This window comes from Mustelus asterias, chromosome 4 (genome assembly GCF_964213995.1).
Source record: "Mustelus asterias chromosome 4, sMusAst1.hap1.1, whole genome shotgun sequence".
Taxonomy (NCBI): Eukaryota; Metazoa; Chordata; class Chondrichthyes; order Carcharhiniformes; family Triakidae; genus Mustelus; species Mustelus asterias.
Genome location: NC_135804.1, coordinates 101,869,352 through 101,885,123, shown reverse-complemented (window position 1 = coordinate 101,885,123; position 15,772 = coordinate 101,869,352). Strand labels below are relative to the sequence as shown.

At 43.5% G+C, this 15,772-nt stretch overlaps 1 protein-coding gene across 1 annotated transcript in view; it reads left to right on the top strand.

Moving 5' to 3' along the window:
- frmpd3 (FERM and PDZ domain containing 3) overlaps positions 1-15,772 on the top strand; it is a 191,949-nt gene that overhangs the window by 127,233 nt on the left and 48,944 nt on the right. The window contains exons 10-11 of the mRNA XM_078212052.1: positions 8,283-8,409; positions 9,956-10,045. Of these exons, the coding sequence (XP_078068178.1) occupies positions 8,283-8,409; positions 9,956-10,045 (217 nt within the window). The remainder of the gene's footprint in view (positions 1-8,282; positions 8,410-9,955; positions 10,046-15,772) is intronic.

Genomic DNA, 15,772 nt, shown 5'->3' with positions numbered 1-15,772 from the left:
TGCACAACAAACAAGAGTGAGCTCAGACCAGGGAGGGATGACAGAGATACTACCCTCACTGAGCTTGAGGAGGTTGCTACAGAGCTCACCAGGGAGGGCAGGGATTACTCCTGTGGCAATGCAGAGATTGACCTCTTGCAATGACCTAGTACAGATCTCAGCTCCATCACTTCACTTATTCCTGAAAATTGAGTGCCATGTACTGCAGCTCATCCATGAAAACTGTCCGTTTGCATTGATACATAGCTTTAATTTAAACAGCTTCCAAACATCCCAGTTTAATGAGACAAACAAGGACAGTAATTCAACAATTTCTTGATTTAGCACTTCCAATACCAACTCAAACATAAACACTTGCAACTTATTAACTCTTTACTGAACTTTAACTCGAACTGAATATCAACTTTAACTAAACTTTAACTCTTAAACTGCATATTAACTTTAACTGAAGATCAACTTTACCTATTTAACTGAAAATAAATACTACCAAGTTAGGAAAACCTTGGCCAAGAAATATCCTCGATGTAAAATCTATCTTCTCCTCTCTGAAGCATCCCTCAGGGTACAGGTCTTGTTGCGATGGTTGATCTCTTCGAGTTAACACTGCCAAACAAAGGACTGCAGTGGCTTTTATCCACAATTCTCCCCTCGCTTCCGGAAGATTCTCTGTCATCCAGCCAATTGTGTAACCAGGAACCGATCACATGGCTCGAACATCCAGTGAAATTACTTTTGAACGAAGCCATTATGCCTAGTTCATTTGACATGTCTCATACATAGCAGCCATGAAAATTGAAGCCATAGTGTCTTGGTTAATGTAACCAACTTCCCTTATCTGGCCAACACAAAAGCTTCAGATCACAGCTCCCAGATCAGAGCCTCTTTATGACCTGCATCTGGTTTTAAACTATAAGTTGACCAAAATTCCCAGCATGCTTCTCTCTCAGCCAGAATAGCCATTTTAAAGCCACTATTGCCATTATTGTTAAATTATTCTTGTAGCCATTCCTTCCCCGTCCACAGTATTTTTCATATACCAGCAGACTGCTGACAGCTGGCCAGCCCAGCAGTCTTTGAGCTGATGAGGGATCTCAGGAAGAATCGTCACACGCCCACCCACACTCATCACCAGTGCAGAAACAAACACCTCAGTGGGGACTCACTTTCTGGAGAACACCTCATTGACAATCCTCGCAGCAGTCAGAGGCAGGGACAGCCCAGGTCTCAGGCACTCGGAGTGCTGCTGGAGACCAGCTACCCCATCAGTCTCAGTCAGATGATGAGCCCCTGGAAGCAGTTGCCAGCTCACAGGTGAAGATGTAAAAGGAGGCAGCGGAACATTGGGTAGAGATTCAATAGGCACTCAGCAGACTAGAGCACACAGTGGAGGGGTCCATTTATGTTCTGTCTGATGTAGTAACTCCAACATGTGAGCACCTTGAGGCCACCATGGGAAGGTTGGCAACCACCGTGGAGACCTTGGTCCAGCAGGACCTGCCAGATTTGCACTTGGCCATGCACTCAGTGGCCACACACTCTGGTGGGCAAAATCAGTTTGTGGGTGACATGGGGATCAGGCACCTTGACCTCCCTCCAGGTGCCCATCTCCTGCAGAGATCATGCTGGGGCCCTCTGGCACCCATAGAGAGGATAAGCATCAGTCAGACGCCCCGGGTCCTCCACTCAGGCCACTCCAAGAATGTGCAACCATTCACAGTTCCACTGTGCTTCTACTAACTCCAGCAGCACAAACTACAAAGTGTGCTTCTACTTCTGAGCAGGAGGCCCTCCTGCCTACCAGAGGATGTCTGCCATGGTCATCACAGGCATCAGGATGTAGCAGTCAGCAGGCTGCCTCCACCCCTGCTGAGGATGTCAGGGCTGCACCAAGGCATAGTGGTAGGGTTGGGAAAGTCTGTCACGAAATAAATTGGAATTTTGAAAACCATACCAGATGAAAGTGTTTTGGTTTGGATCTTTTCAATCCTCCTATTCTGAGGTTGAACCTTCCTCACACCGAGTGTCCTCTTTTAAGAATAACATCCATATGATGTCAACCTCAGTGCAACCTGTTACCTGATGTGTTGTCAGGGCGATGTGTGTAATTCTTAGTCCGGAAGGGAAAGCAATGGCTAATGAGAGCTCATTAGATAGGAAACTCTCTGTGCATCTGGGTTTCCTAACTGACAGTGTCCCAAATCAAAACATATACTTGCCCCACTCTGGTCCACATTTCTTTCACGACAGTGTTTATGTCTTTGCATGGCATGGGACGCATCAAGCTTCAACACACATCGCTGTTCTACCTTGCTGGACTTTAAGTTGACAGAATGAGAACATTAGCAGGACACTAATAACCACAGCTGAGATCTGACCTTAGTGAGTCGTGAGCTTTTAATGCCTAAGTGTGAATGCAGGACCCGTCCTCTCAGCGATGGTTCAGCTATTCCTTCAGAAGTCACAAAATGGTTTGGAGAGCTAAAGGAGATGTCACCTGATGATTGTACTTAAAGTTTTACTCCACTGGGAACCTTGCAGCTGTGAGGGTATCATGGGCACGCCTCTTATGTCTCCCCTCTTCCATGGCATCAGCGCGCTCATGTTGTCCCTCAGCATCCTCCGGGTTCCTGCATCCCCTCATCTTCATCTTCCCAGGAGGGCTCCTCCAATTCACCCTGTGGCAGCGCCTCACCTATCTGCGTAGCTGGATTATGAAGAGTTCAGCTAACTGCAATGATGCAGCAAGCCTACTCTGGTGCATGTTGCAGTGAGCCACCTGGGTGATCCAGGCATCTCAATCACATCTTCAGCTGTCCAATGGTCTGCTCTATGAGGGAACATGTGGTGGCATGAGCAGTGTTGTACCTTTCCTTTGCTGGAGTCTGAGGATGACGCACCAGAGTCGTGAGCCAGTGTTTAAGTAGGTAGCCCTTATCCCTCAGCAATCATCCTGTAGACACTCTGGCCCCTCAAAGGTCCCAGGCACCAATGACTGAGGATCTCAGAGTCATGGTAACTCCTAGAAAATCATGCACGTAGGATTTGCTCTTGACGATTGCACACCAACTGCATGTTGATGGAATGGAAGCCCTTGCGGTTAATGAACATCAAGGGCTTATGCTAGGGAGCCTGCATAACCACATGGATGTAATCTATTTCTTCCTGCACTCTTGGAAACCCTGAGATAGCTGCAAAGGCCGTGAAGCTGAGGCTGGCTATCCTCTTACAGAGCAAAGTTCGAATAATGATAGGCCCTCCCGTAAAAGAGATTGTTTACCTCCTGAATGCAGCGATGTGTTGCCGACTGAGAAATCCCGCACAGAAGCAAAGAAATTGAGGACAGCCATCACCTTCAGGGCCACTGACAGAGGGAAGCTCCAACCATATGTGGTGTCAGATCTTCTCGGAACATGTGGGGGACCAGATCTCTGGAGAATGACAGCCTTGCCCTGCACTGCCTTTTACACATTTGTAGGTAGGAGAATCGTGGATGATAAACCCTCGGTGTGGCCAGTCATCTCCTCAGTCTGGGTCTCTGCTCCTCATCCTCCTGTTGACACTTAGGCTTCCCCTGGCCATATCCCCATTCAGTGCCTCTTGCTGGAGCTGCAGATGCCATTGCCTTTCCCTCCTTCCCCTCCTACATCGATTGAGGATTCTGAGAAAATCTCCCTGGGCCAATGGATCCACTCTCACTTTTGCCTCCTCTCTGAAAACATATAATGAAGATGAGAACAGTTAAAGGGCACTGAATAAATGCTATGAATGAGAAATCTATGGGAGAAGTGGGGCAACTGAGCTTTGGCAGCATAGTTTGCATTGTTCCTCATGTTCCTTTACCCCCAGAACTCTAGAACACACACAGAGATGAGCAGCATTCATTCCACAGGTGTTACATCTGGAGCCCTATCGGGGCGGTGAGAACTTGTGAATTACTTCATTGAACCAAAGTGGCTCCAAACTCCACTCATTAACTTGGCATAACTATGAGCATTAGTTTGCTCATGGGGAATGAATGGAACCCATTTGGCCATTGATGAATAGCAATCATTATTAACCCGTGACTTCCCTTCAGAGATGGGATGGCAGAATTGATGCAGTTCTGCCCGCTTAACTATAGCCTTCACTCCCCAAGGCTGCATTCCTGCCTTTCTTTTCAAACTTTCATGTGAGGCTATTGAGTTTTGCCTATCCTTTATAAAGTGCAAAATTAGAAATCTGGCTTGCTGTTGCTTCCTGGACAACGGTGTCCTGTGTAATTAACCTGGACCCAGTTTATTGTAGCAGCACCAACAAGTGAGTATGCATTTCAAAAAGGAGCCGCAGAGGTCAATCTCCCACACTTCATCATTCCCCTCTCAGGCAGAACCAATCTTACTTTTGATTTTGGAGAAGCCATTTTACTTGAGTGTTGAGATGGTGGTCCGACACCTGTAGTGTGGGATGAACTTTGACCTTCACACCCTCACTGTCCACATGCCTCCGATTTACCTTGAGCCTCAAAATGTGTAGGTATAGGTGCCACCTTTTATTCTCCAGCCTCTCCCACTAATACTGGATTCTGTCATTGTGATGGTGGACACTGACACCTCCACCCCACCCCATCCCCCCAACCTCACCCCCTCCAACCCCCCCACCGCCCACCACCAACTCCAACTACAGTTCTGTCCTGTATAATGCTTGTGCAAACCATCCTTAATGTGCCAAATTAGCAGGACCCAACCGATATTAAGTTGATCTTCCTCTACACCCAAGCTATGACTGTAACATTACATTCCGCACCCGCTCCTTTCCTTCTCTAGGACCGGAATGCTTTGTATAGCGTGCAAGAAACAATACTTTTCGCTGTATACTAATACATCTGAAAATAATAAATCAAATCAAAATATAATCTGTAGTTTGTATGAACCTCCTGACAGTAATACATGTGCTATTCCTTGGAACTCCTTGTTTGTCTGCATCTCATGCGCCCTTGTTGGGACCAGCTTCCCTCCCCTCAGTCTTCCCTCTACCTTCCATTGTTCATCCTCTTCATTCACTTCCTTGTCCCTCTGCCTGCCATTGTGAGCTCTCATCCTCCCCCGCCCCCCAATACTCATTGCACAGCCCTCCCTCCACATTGCCTCCTTGAGTTTGACCCCCCCCCCCAACCCGCTCACCATCCCAGGCTTCATTTCGCACACCACCCAGATGAACTTTCGGCCGATGTACCTTTGTTTCAGTGGGTGCTGTCCAGATAGACACTGGAGTGTGGCACCAGATTAAGGAGACCCCTATACTCCACAACCCCAAGCACAATGCTACTCCAGCACAGTGACACAGGAAGGTCCATGGATCCAGCAGCACGGTGCTGTTCATGGAGACCAACTTGGTATGGAAACGGAGGGAAGGAACAGACCTGCCCTGACAGCGTGGTGCATAGTGTATCAGGAGCAGCATAGTACTATGGCAGACAGTTGTTGTCTCTTGTGAACTAAGGACCGCCTTGTGCACACCACTCTTTATCAATCGGATTTTAGACTGACGTAATTTCTTGTCAGCATGACACAAGATTGGAAGGCCTGACAGGATGCTGGTGGACAACTGTTTTTTTTTAATTCATTCATGGGACATGGGCTTCACTTGCTGGCCAGCAGTTATTGTTCACCCCTAGTTGCCCTAGGAAAGTTGAGAGTCAACTACATTGCTGTGGCTCATGTAGGCCAGACCAGGTAAGGACGGCAGATTTCCTTCCCTAAAGGACACTAGTGAACCAGATGGGTTTTTCCGACAATCAACAATGGTTTCATGGTCATCAGTAGGTTCTTAATTCCAGATGTTTGATCCGCATTCATGAGTTTCAAATAAATGCGAATGGAGTTCATGCCCCCAGCCACCATTGGGAGAATTGCAACGTGACTTTATGCTGGTGAGTTTCTAACTTTTTGGCTTCTGCTCCGCTCCTTCCTGGCACCAAACTCCTTCCTGGCACCAGGCAGGATGGGAGAATTCCGCCCATAGTCTCAGACCCACCCCTTTATACCTTCAAACTGCATATAAAATTCAATCATATTACGGTCACTGCTACCTAGGAGCATACCATAGAATGTACGTAATATGCGTACTTTATTTGCAATGGTAGTGGCTCATTGATGCAACCTTGTGGCTTCTTCAAACCAATGAGACTTCTGGGACCACCACCTAGTCTACAATGTAGGTACAGGTACTTTTCTGTATTTCGCTCACCCTTCTTATGGATTCTGACCCAGGGGTCTTGCTGCATTCTCTCCATTGTTCACCCATCTCGTAACTGTCCATTTTCTTTGAATCCACATCACTCAGTGTCTGGCAATATCTTTTCTTGGATGTGGGTCCCTCTATTTAGGCTTCAATGTTCCATCTTCACTTTGAGATCAATAATTATTCCCATCTCGTTGCACAATATCAAGCCTGGTATAGCTCACTGTTGGCTCCAGAATATGCCACCTTTACTCATCTGACTTTTCCAGTCTATATATAAATTAAATCTCCTATGATTATTGTCATGCCTTTCTGATAAGCTTCAATCTTTTCTTTCTTTATGCACCATCCTACATGTGGTTATTGTTAGAGGGCCTGTACATGACTCCCACAAATGTTTCTTGTGTTTACCATTTCTCATCTCTACTCAAACCATTTCCACATCCTGGTTTCTTGAACTTAGGTTATTTATTGTGCTAAAACCATCATTAACTAACAGAGCCACCCATTCACCTTTTCCTCACTTCCTCTCTTTCCTAAATATCCTGTACCCTTCAATACCCAGGTCCCAATCCATGTCCTCCTGCAGTTATGGGCTATCAAATCATACTTATTTATTTCTATGCGTGCTTTCAGTTTATCTGTTTTGTGTCAAATGCTACATGCATTCAGATACAGATCTTATCTTTTTTCTCTAACCTCCAGTCTCATCTGTTGATTTACTGTTAGATTTGTATTCTCTATCCCTTCCTGTCAGTCTATTTTTCATTTCCCATAATTACACTTTTCTCTTTTGCCTTGTCTCTGCAGATTTACCAAAATTTCCCAAAATTGATCACTTGCCCCTCCTATTTAGTTTAAAACTTTCTCTACTTCCTTAGTTATGCGATTGCAAGAACACCGGTCTCAGCACAATTCCAGTGTAGACCGCCGCAACGGTACAGACCCCACTTTTTCCATTACTGCTGCCCCACGAACCAGAACCCACTTCTCCTACATCAGTTTTTGAACCACGCATTCATTCATCTCTCTCATCCTATGCCAATTTGTACCTGGCTCAGATAATAATTCAGACCTTTGGGGTTCTGCTTCTTAATTTGGTGCCCAAGTCCTCATACTGCCTAGGCAGAACCTCCTCCTTTATCCTGTTTATGCTGTAGTTTAATAGAGCTTTCACATTTTTAATTACGCTAGCTGTAACATGTGACTAAAATTCCATTGAAGACATTTTAAATTGGATCTAAAATGCAATGGAATGCCCATTATGTGAGTCACTGAGCCAATCTGGGTCAATTTATTTGCATAGATCAGGTGGGTATCTGCACCATAAACATTACAACTGAAGCACTTGGTTCAGGTTGTGGAAAGAAAACCTGTATTAGTCCTGACCACAGTGTCGTTGTACTAGCAGTTTAAAATAATATGAAAATAGGTGTTTCTTTTGCTTTGCAATAAATTGAAATTGTGAACCCTTTTCATTTTTAACGCTTCTGATGCCCTTATCAATGTTGTGCAATAGGAATCCAGTGGTATCCCTTGCAGTTAGTGGTATTAATAGCATTAGTACTGTAAATGAATCATAAAACATTACTCCTGAGTTTGTGAGTGAGCATGTTATGCATTTGCTGCAACATGGACCAAATGAGCAGCAAGAAGTTCAGGAAGTGGACTGTATTGAATTGTGCCTAAAATCTACCTACCCCCACCCAAAAAGCTTCTCTGATATTTCAAGTCTATTGCACGCAGAGAGAGAGGCTTTATGAGCAAAACAGTTTATGTATTATCCCTGTATGTTTACTGACTTATTGGTGTCAATATGCTGAGATTGGCCCCAGGCACTCAGTCACAATTATTGAAGTGGCAGAAATTTACATGATCTAAGAATGGAAGAACATGAAGGCTCAGAGCCGTGGTGTACCAAAACTTGTGTCTTTGTTCACCCCACTCTTTTGATAAACTTGTCAGAATATAATTGTTTACACTGCTTCTCAGGTCACATTTCTTTCTTGCTTCCCCTCTGAAGAGTATAATACTTCAGTTTGTTTATTTGTTGAATTGTCTAGGAAGGAATGGGGCCTAGAGATGTTCTTGCCATCATCTCTTCTACTGTTCATGAAGGAAAAGCACAAACGGAAAATCCTTTCACATCATCTCAAAGCAACTCAAGCCCCAGGTCCTTTGGGTAAAAAGGTAAAACAAAGGAAAGCAGGGCACTCTGAACAAAATATTATTTAATTTTTGCTTTATTGGATATTGGCATTCACTGTTTAGAAAGGGTATATTCAGGAGTCCATTGTGGCAGGAGAGTCGAGGCATTCACTCTCTGATTGAGGGGCTCAACATCAGGAAGGGGGGGGCTGGCTGAGAGCCACCCCTTACCTTTGTTGTCGACCCTCTACTCCACCCCTCGACCCCCCACCCCGTGAATGCCCCCATCCCTTCACATTACTTACCTGTGGCATGGGACACTCTACAATCCTGGGACTCTGATGCCTGCCCTACCTATAGCATCCACCACCTCACCAGTGGCCCTGCTGGGCATAAGAGCTTTTAGCCTCTGCTTAGCTGGCAGGTGAGGTTCCCACCCCCAGGGTCTTGATTCCAGGGGAAGGCACACCACTGGCCTCACCGACCTGCCCAATAAGAGACAGTAAGGATCTCTCGCCTGTTCTCCAGCCCTAGGCCAGAACCCCAATGCCTCAACAAGCTTCCACCCTAAGTAACTACCTTGTCAAATCCCTTTAAATATTTTGATTAGATCAACCTTATAAACTCATGAGAATGCAATGCATTTCCTAAGGCAAAGCTCTACACCCCTGTATAAATCTGGTGAACCTGTGCTGTACCCTTTGCAAGGCCATTATTTTCCATCCCAAGGATTGGTGGCTGCAATTGAATACATCACTGCTGATGGGATCAACTTCAAGTTAGGTACTGTAAGTTGATGGAGCACATATAGAGTGGCGCATATATATGTCAATAAATGGTTTTGCATCATGAGTATTTGTGGGACTAGTGACTTTACTGTTTTGTTTGCCTACAATACAACAGTACATCAAAAGTACTTTGTTGGCTATAAAGTGTTTTGGGATACCCTGAGGTCATAAAATATATGTAAGTGTAAGTTTTAACTGGACATTGGGGTGTCTTAGCATCTTGCAGACATGAAACATCAAGATACAACTTTCAGGAAGAAAGCTGATGACACACCCCTATCTTTAACTTTGCAGCAAAACTCCCAATGTGGAAGCTTCCTGTGCTGTTCTTGTTTCCTGGAAATTCACTGAGCAAAGCAGACAGAGATTTGATGCAATAGATCTTCAAATTGAGCATCAGAAAAGCTATAATTAAAACTGAAACTACAGAGCCCCACTTAGACAATTGCTCTATTACACTGAGTTTGTTGTGCACTTGTCAAAAAGATGCTGTCATAAACTCTGATATATCTGCTATCTAATTTTATTTAAATGCAATGTTGCATGATGAAGAAGAATCTCTTGTAAACATTTTCCCAGAATATTTTTGTCAACTAAGTTCTAAAATATTTTATGTTTCTTTTATATCATTTGCACAATGATTGATATAAAGTTTAGAGCTTTTTGACATCATAGTTTGCTGGAGTTCCCACAAATAACTGCAAATGGCTTATTTGTTTAGCAAGAATTTCTTTAGACTTTGTTCATTGTAGGTAATAATTTGCTGAAAGCCTCAGTGACCTGTTATATATTTCATACAGATCTCTGCAATACAAGCCAAACTGCAGTACCTGCGGATCCTGAACGAACTCCCACTGTATCCAGGGGGACTTTTTAACTCTGTTGTGCTGGTAATGTTACCAATAAACCATCTATTCATCTGTTAACTCCTAACAGCAAGTCACACAAACTCGTAACTTACTCCAATCCTGTTCTGTTGATGGCTTAATGTAGTTGAACCAGTTTAGTCGTAGCTTAGCTGCACAGACCAAGAAGGTCCCCTGGCTTGAGCAGCTCTTATGCTATGTTATCCAGTTCTGAGTTGGAGCTATTATAGAGGTTACAATGGTCTCAGTTCTTCTCGGTTCAGGAGATCAAAATCCTGCTTCCATTGGCAGCACAGAGGCCCCTGCTAGACATAAGCATTTAAGGATTTTGGGTGAAATAGGAACAAGTTCATTGGCAATGCCCCATTGTAGTGTACCCTGTCAACACTCTCTGCCTAGACCTACACAGGAAAAAAAGGTGAAATTATACCACCGAGGGATAAACCTGGTAACTGCAGACCAGTCAGCCACTGCTATGATGGGGAAACTTGTAGAAACCATGAAACATTTTGGAAAAATACAGGTTAGATAATGATAGCCGATAAGGGATTTGCTAAAGACAAACCATATCTGACAAGTTTGATTTGGTTCTTAGGTGACGTAATGGAGAGGGTTGATGAAGGTAATTGATATATCTATGGAGTTTCAGAGGCATTTGATAAAGCATCCCATAATAGGCTTACTAGCAAATTGAAGCGCATGGGATTAAATGGGCAGTGATAGCATGGATACTAAATTGGATAAGAGGTAGAAAGCAGAGTGAATAGTAATTTTTCAAATGAAGGAAGCATGTAGAAGTTCCTCCAGAATCTATATTAACACATGTTCACAACCTGGAATTTGAGTATGGGAAGCAAAATTTCCAAGTTTGCAAATGACATAAATCATGTGCTGGGCTCCCCCTCAATCGCAGCCCCAAATCAATAGTGAGTACTTCCAACAACCTAGCAGCAGTCAGGGATCACATGCTGCTTTGAAACCACTTCTCTACTTTGACCAGAGTACACCACATACATTTCTGACAATAATTGGCTGTATCAGCATCCATCCTGGGCTAGTAACACTGCTTTCTTGATAGCAGTGCTTTTCCAATGCTTGATTGCCCCAGCTGATCAAGAACTCCTTTCAACACTTGAAGCTTAAGACTGTTAGGAAGATTGAGTTGCTTCACCTCTCTCTCATTGCCATGGACCGGTTGACAGAACACCATCCTCCCTGATCCTTTTTCAGCACCTCAACCATTGACATATATGTTTGGACTCCTTCATTAGGTAGGGTCAGGTAGGTAGATGTTCAGTTTTCCAGTAGACTTGAAGTCCACTGATGCCTTCATCAACAAGTTGAAGCTGAGGTCCTCCTTTGAGATAGATGGCAAAGAGAAGACTGTGTTTGTCTCTTCTCAATCTGGTTTGGATTTAATTCATAAGCACTTCAGGTGGCACTTCAACAAATCCTGCATGGCAGAGCTGTGTTCCCTTCCATCTTCTGGCTGACAGCACCAGCATTTCCATTACTTTTGCCAGACCTGTATCTTATCGGATGAGGGAGGGGGAATGCAGTTGCACTTGATGAGGTTTCTGTTCCTATTGCTTGTAGGATCTGTGGTTGCAGAAGGCGGTCTCATTTAAAATACCCAACATCATTGAAATTCCAGCAGTACCTTGAAGTATCTCTTGAACATGATTGAACTTGAGATTTGTTTTGGAGATAAGACAGCAAAGATTGGATCTGAGTTTGCTCTGTAGCAATTTCCTTCATTTGTCTCTTCAGCCTGATGCTTATATCTCCATCGACACCAGCAGTCACCTCTCTTGACAGTGGCCTCATTCCTGGTCTTCATAATCTTGTATTTTCCCATGATCTTGTAAATGTGACCATGTGTGTCAAAGAAGGACAGCTGGGGCTTAATGCTGATGAGGCCATTCAGCTCTAACTGAACACTTACATCCCTTACTGTTTAGTCCCTTTTCAACTGAGTTTCCCTTGTTAGTTTGAAGGAGGGATTCAGGAGGATGATTTGGTCAAACAGGTTTACAAATTCCAGAGTTGCTAAGATGACACCTCTCCCTCAGAGTGCATGTACTTGTAGAATTTCTACTGCAGCTGTGGCAGACTATTGCTATCACCGAAACACCCTTGTCAGGACTTAAAAGATCAGTTGTGGGTTCTTTTGGGTATCAACACCTCCCCTTACTATTTCTCGAGGGGCTTTTCCAAATGGATGCTCCATCTGGAATGCTACATGTTCACTCCCATTACGATACTTGGATGCCATGACCATCTGAGCATCCTCACTCAATTCAGTCTTCAGCCAAAGGAACTCTTGACATTTTTTAGTCTCCCTTCAAATTGATCCAGTTTCTTTCTTAGAGCATGCATAAAGAGATATCCCAACTTCTTCTGCTAAGTTAAGGGTAGACACATTGGGAGCCCTAAAATTTTCAACTTCATTCCTTGAAGTCTCTGTGCCAATGTTAGAGCTGGAGCTACTTTGGTCTTCTTCATCAACCTCGCCAATTTCAGTTGCTCAACCATACACACCATCTCTGCCAAGTGCTATTCCATCTCCTCAGACATGATTAAAGACATTGAGAGTTTCACAAGATGTTTAGCTATGAAAGTGTCAGCTGCGATGCTGCTGTCCTGGATCTAGTTGGCCACAAAAATACCTGAAAAACTTGCTCGGATTTGGTGCCCGCATTGTGGAATCCTACTAACTACACCAAAATATAATGCCAGAAAAAGCACACTGAATGCATGCCACCTCCAGTTCAGTGAATCTTTATTACCAAACATATTAAGATTTCAAAAAAATTATTTTAAGGTACAAAATATTTAAACACATTGAGTGCTTACCTTCTGATCGGAACAGTTCTGAGCCAGCTCTTCTCTTTTTCGTGCCCTAGGCACTGGCTTTGCCAATAGCACTGGCCCCACCACCTTGTGAGCCTGCCAAAATGCTCTCCAATCCCAAAGTCAGCAGGGTTACACCTGGCCCAGTCAACAGCCACCATGGCAACACAGAGTACAGGGTCCAGCATCCAAACGCACGCAGAGTGCAAAGTTACAAAGTCAGAGGTTGCGGAAGATCGCAGAAGAACACCCCCACCCCCATCCCCAACCATCACCATCAACACACTGCTACAGAATCATAGAATGTTTTTTAAAAGGCACAAAGCTTTTAACTTTTATGTTCAGAGAGACTTGAGTGTACTGTGACAAGGAATACAGAAAGTTAGCAAAGAATGGGGACAATTTCAAGTTCGCAGGCTGTGACTAGTGAAATGTCACAAGTGACACACACGTGTATGCACACACACTTGATAGGATCTCCTCAGAGAAGAAAAGACTTCACAAGAAAAGGACAAAATTTGCTGGGTTTTGGCACTGCCAATCTGATGTTCCTTTGTGTGAAGGGACATCACTAGTCCCAGTAAATCCCTGAACATTCTCACTAATGTTCATTCTCCTTTCTCAGAACTCTCAAGTTTCCAGATACAGACAGTTTTCAGTTTCCCTGAGATGAGGTTTTGTAACAGGATAATGACAATCACACGGGTGCCGTTCACTGGCGATGGGATTCTCTGGTCCAGCTGCCATCAATGGGATTTCCCATTGAAGGCACACCACACCACCAGGAAGCCCATGGGTGGGGGTGCCCTGCAGCGGGACCAGAGAATCCCACTGGCATGAACAGCCGGAGAATTCCCACCATGGTTTCAGCAAGGCAGAGAGTGCAGTCTATGCAGCTTTTCATTCTTAACTGAGTTTTTTTTTAAATTCAAAACTTAAAGCTCATCTCCATCAGGTGATCTTCAGTAAATCATGATTTATACTTGTACAGTAGGTAGACTGTGTCACAAATTACACAATGCAGTTAGATGTTCCAAAATCAAAATGTTTTACCACATTTACTATCATAGCATTCACTCAGAACAAAATAAACCTTTATTTGAGCTCAAAACTGTGGGTAAATTTTGGGAATGGATAAGAAATTAGCTGAAGGGCAGAAAACACTGGCTGTTTGTTTGAAAATTGTGTTGGCTTGGACAAGAACTGAGTAAGGTGTCCAAGGGATCATGCTGTTTCTGATTTACATCAATGACTTGGATTCAGAAACTTGATGCAAGTTGGTCAAATCTGCAGCTGCTATCAAACTAGATAGGGTAGTGGATTTGGAACACTTGCTCTGAAATTATAAAGTTCTTTGCAAAAAATATTCAAGTGAGAATAATAGATTATATTTGATGTGAATAGCTGTATTGCACATAGAAAATGAACCATAAACTCTGTGAATGGTGTTGAAGTTGCTAAGGTTGAATAAGATTTAGGAATGTGGCTTTACTGAACACCAGTCCTGAAGCTGCACCATACTCAGATTAACTTTCAACAAAGCCAATAGGATGATGAAATACACACCAAAATGTCAGTGGAAGTCATTCCAAATCAATTGTGGTCACCAAGACACAAGATAAATATTCAAGCATTTGGAAAGATTTTGCGGCAAATCTTTAACATCAATGATTGGAGTTTTGAGGAGAGAAGGAAGAAACTTGAGTGTAATGGAATAGAATAAAGTGTCAGACTTATTAATGCATTTAGGACTTTTTCACAGAGAGTGATGCACAGTTGGAATGGATCCAGACTGCATAGTGGAGGCAAAACCTGAAATTGTCCAAGACCAAATTAGATCCCTCTTTTGGGTCTTTCTGGGTGGAAGAGCTGAAGTGGCTTTCCTTACCCTTAATTATCTTCTGAAAAGAAGTTTAATGTTGGTGAGAATTCTTTCTAATTCATTTCTGATGCTGATACGCTAGGTCTGAAAATCCAGTAGCCTAACTTCCCACTATTAGGATTTCCTAGCCAACAACCTCCATGACTGGCCCTGTTAAAGTTGAACACCCAGGTTGAAAGGGGAGGTTACTTAATTAATTGAAGCAAAAAAAAGAATGTATCAGTGTCATTAGAGGTATATTTTGGGTACCCACCTGCACATGGAGGCTGGAAATTATGGTGGAACAGGGTTCTGGAGGAAAGTTGCCTGCAAATGTGCAGTCTTAATAAGAAGGCTGAAAAGTCAAATTAATGTATTTCACATCTTCAGTGTCTCTGAACCATGATGCAAGCCTGACACCACAGGTAGGATCCATTTCATTGGCCAATAAGACTGCTTACGCACAGCATTCTGGCTACAAAAACACCATTTGACAGATCCCAAACCAGGGCCAAGGAAACTCATAGTTTGGTAGCTACACCCCCAGTTTACATTTGATACAAGAATATAGGCTCCAATGCAGTAAGAACCTGCACCATATAAGAGCAAATATCAGTTTCCAGTCTAATTTGCAACTCTTTCACAGAAGATGATATGGGAAAGCATTGGATTCCCAGTAGTTTTACCCTGTCCCTCTTTGCAAATGGTACTAATGGTGAAAACCCTCTTTAAAAAAGGTCCTTATTCCCCAAGACTTTGGCCTAAAAAATTTCTAGGAGCTGATCTAAGTTCATTGCTCCATCTTCTCTGCCACAACCATTTTGTGTGTGATCACATTTTCCATAACAGTGACTGCATTTCAAAAGTACTTCTTGGCTGTAAAGTGCTATCTGACATCCTGAAATGAAAAAATGGAGTTCTATAAATGGAACTTCCTTCTGTGTTTACACAGGGTCTCTGCTGCACTTGCCAGTGAAGTTACAAAAATGAAGTGGGATAGCTCCAATGAAATCCCTACCCTTTGTTTTTAATGTTTC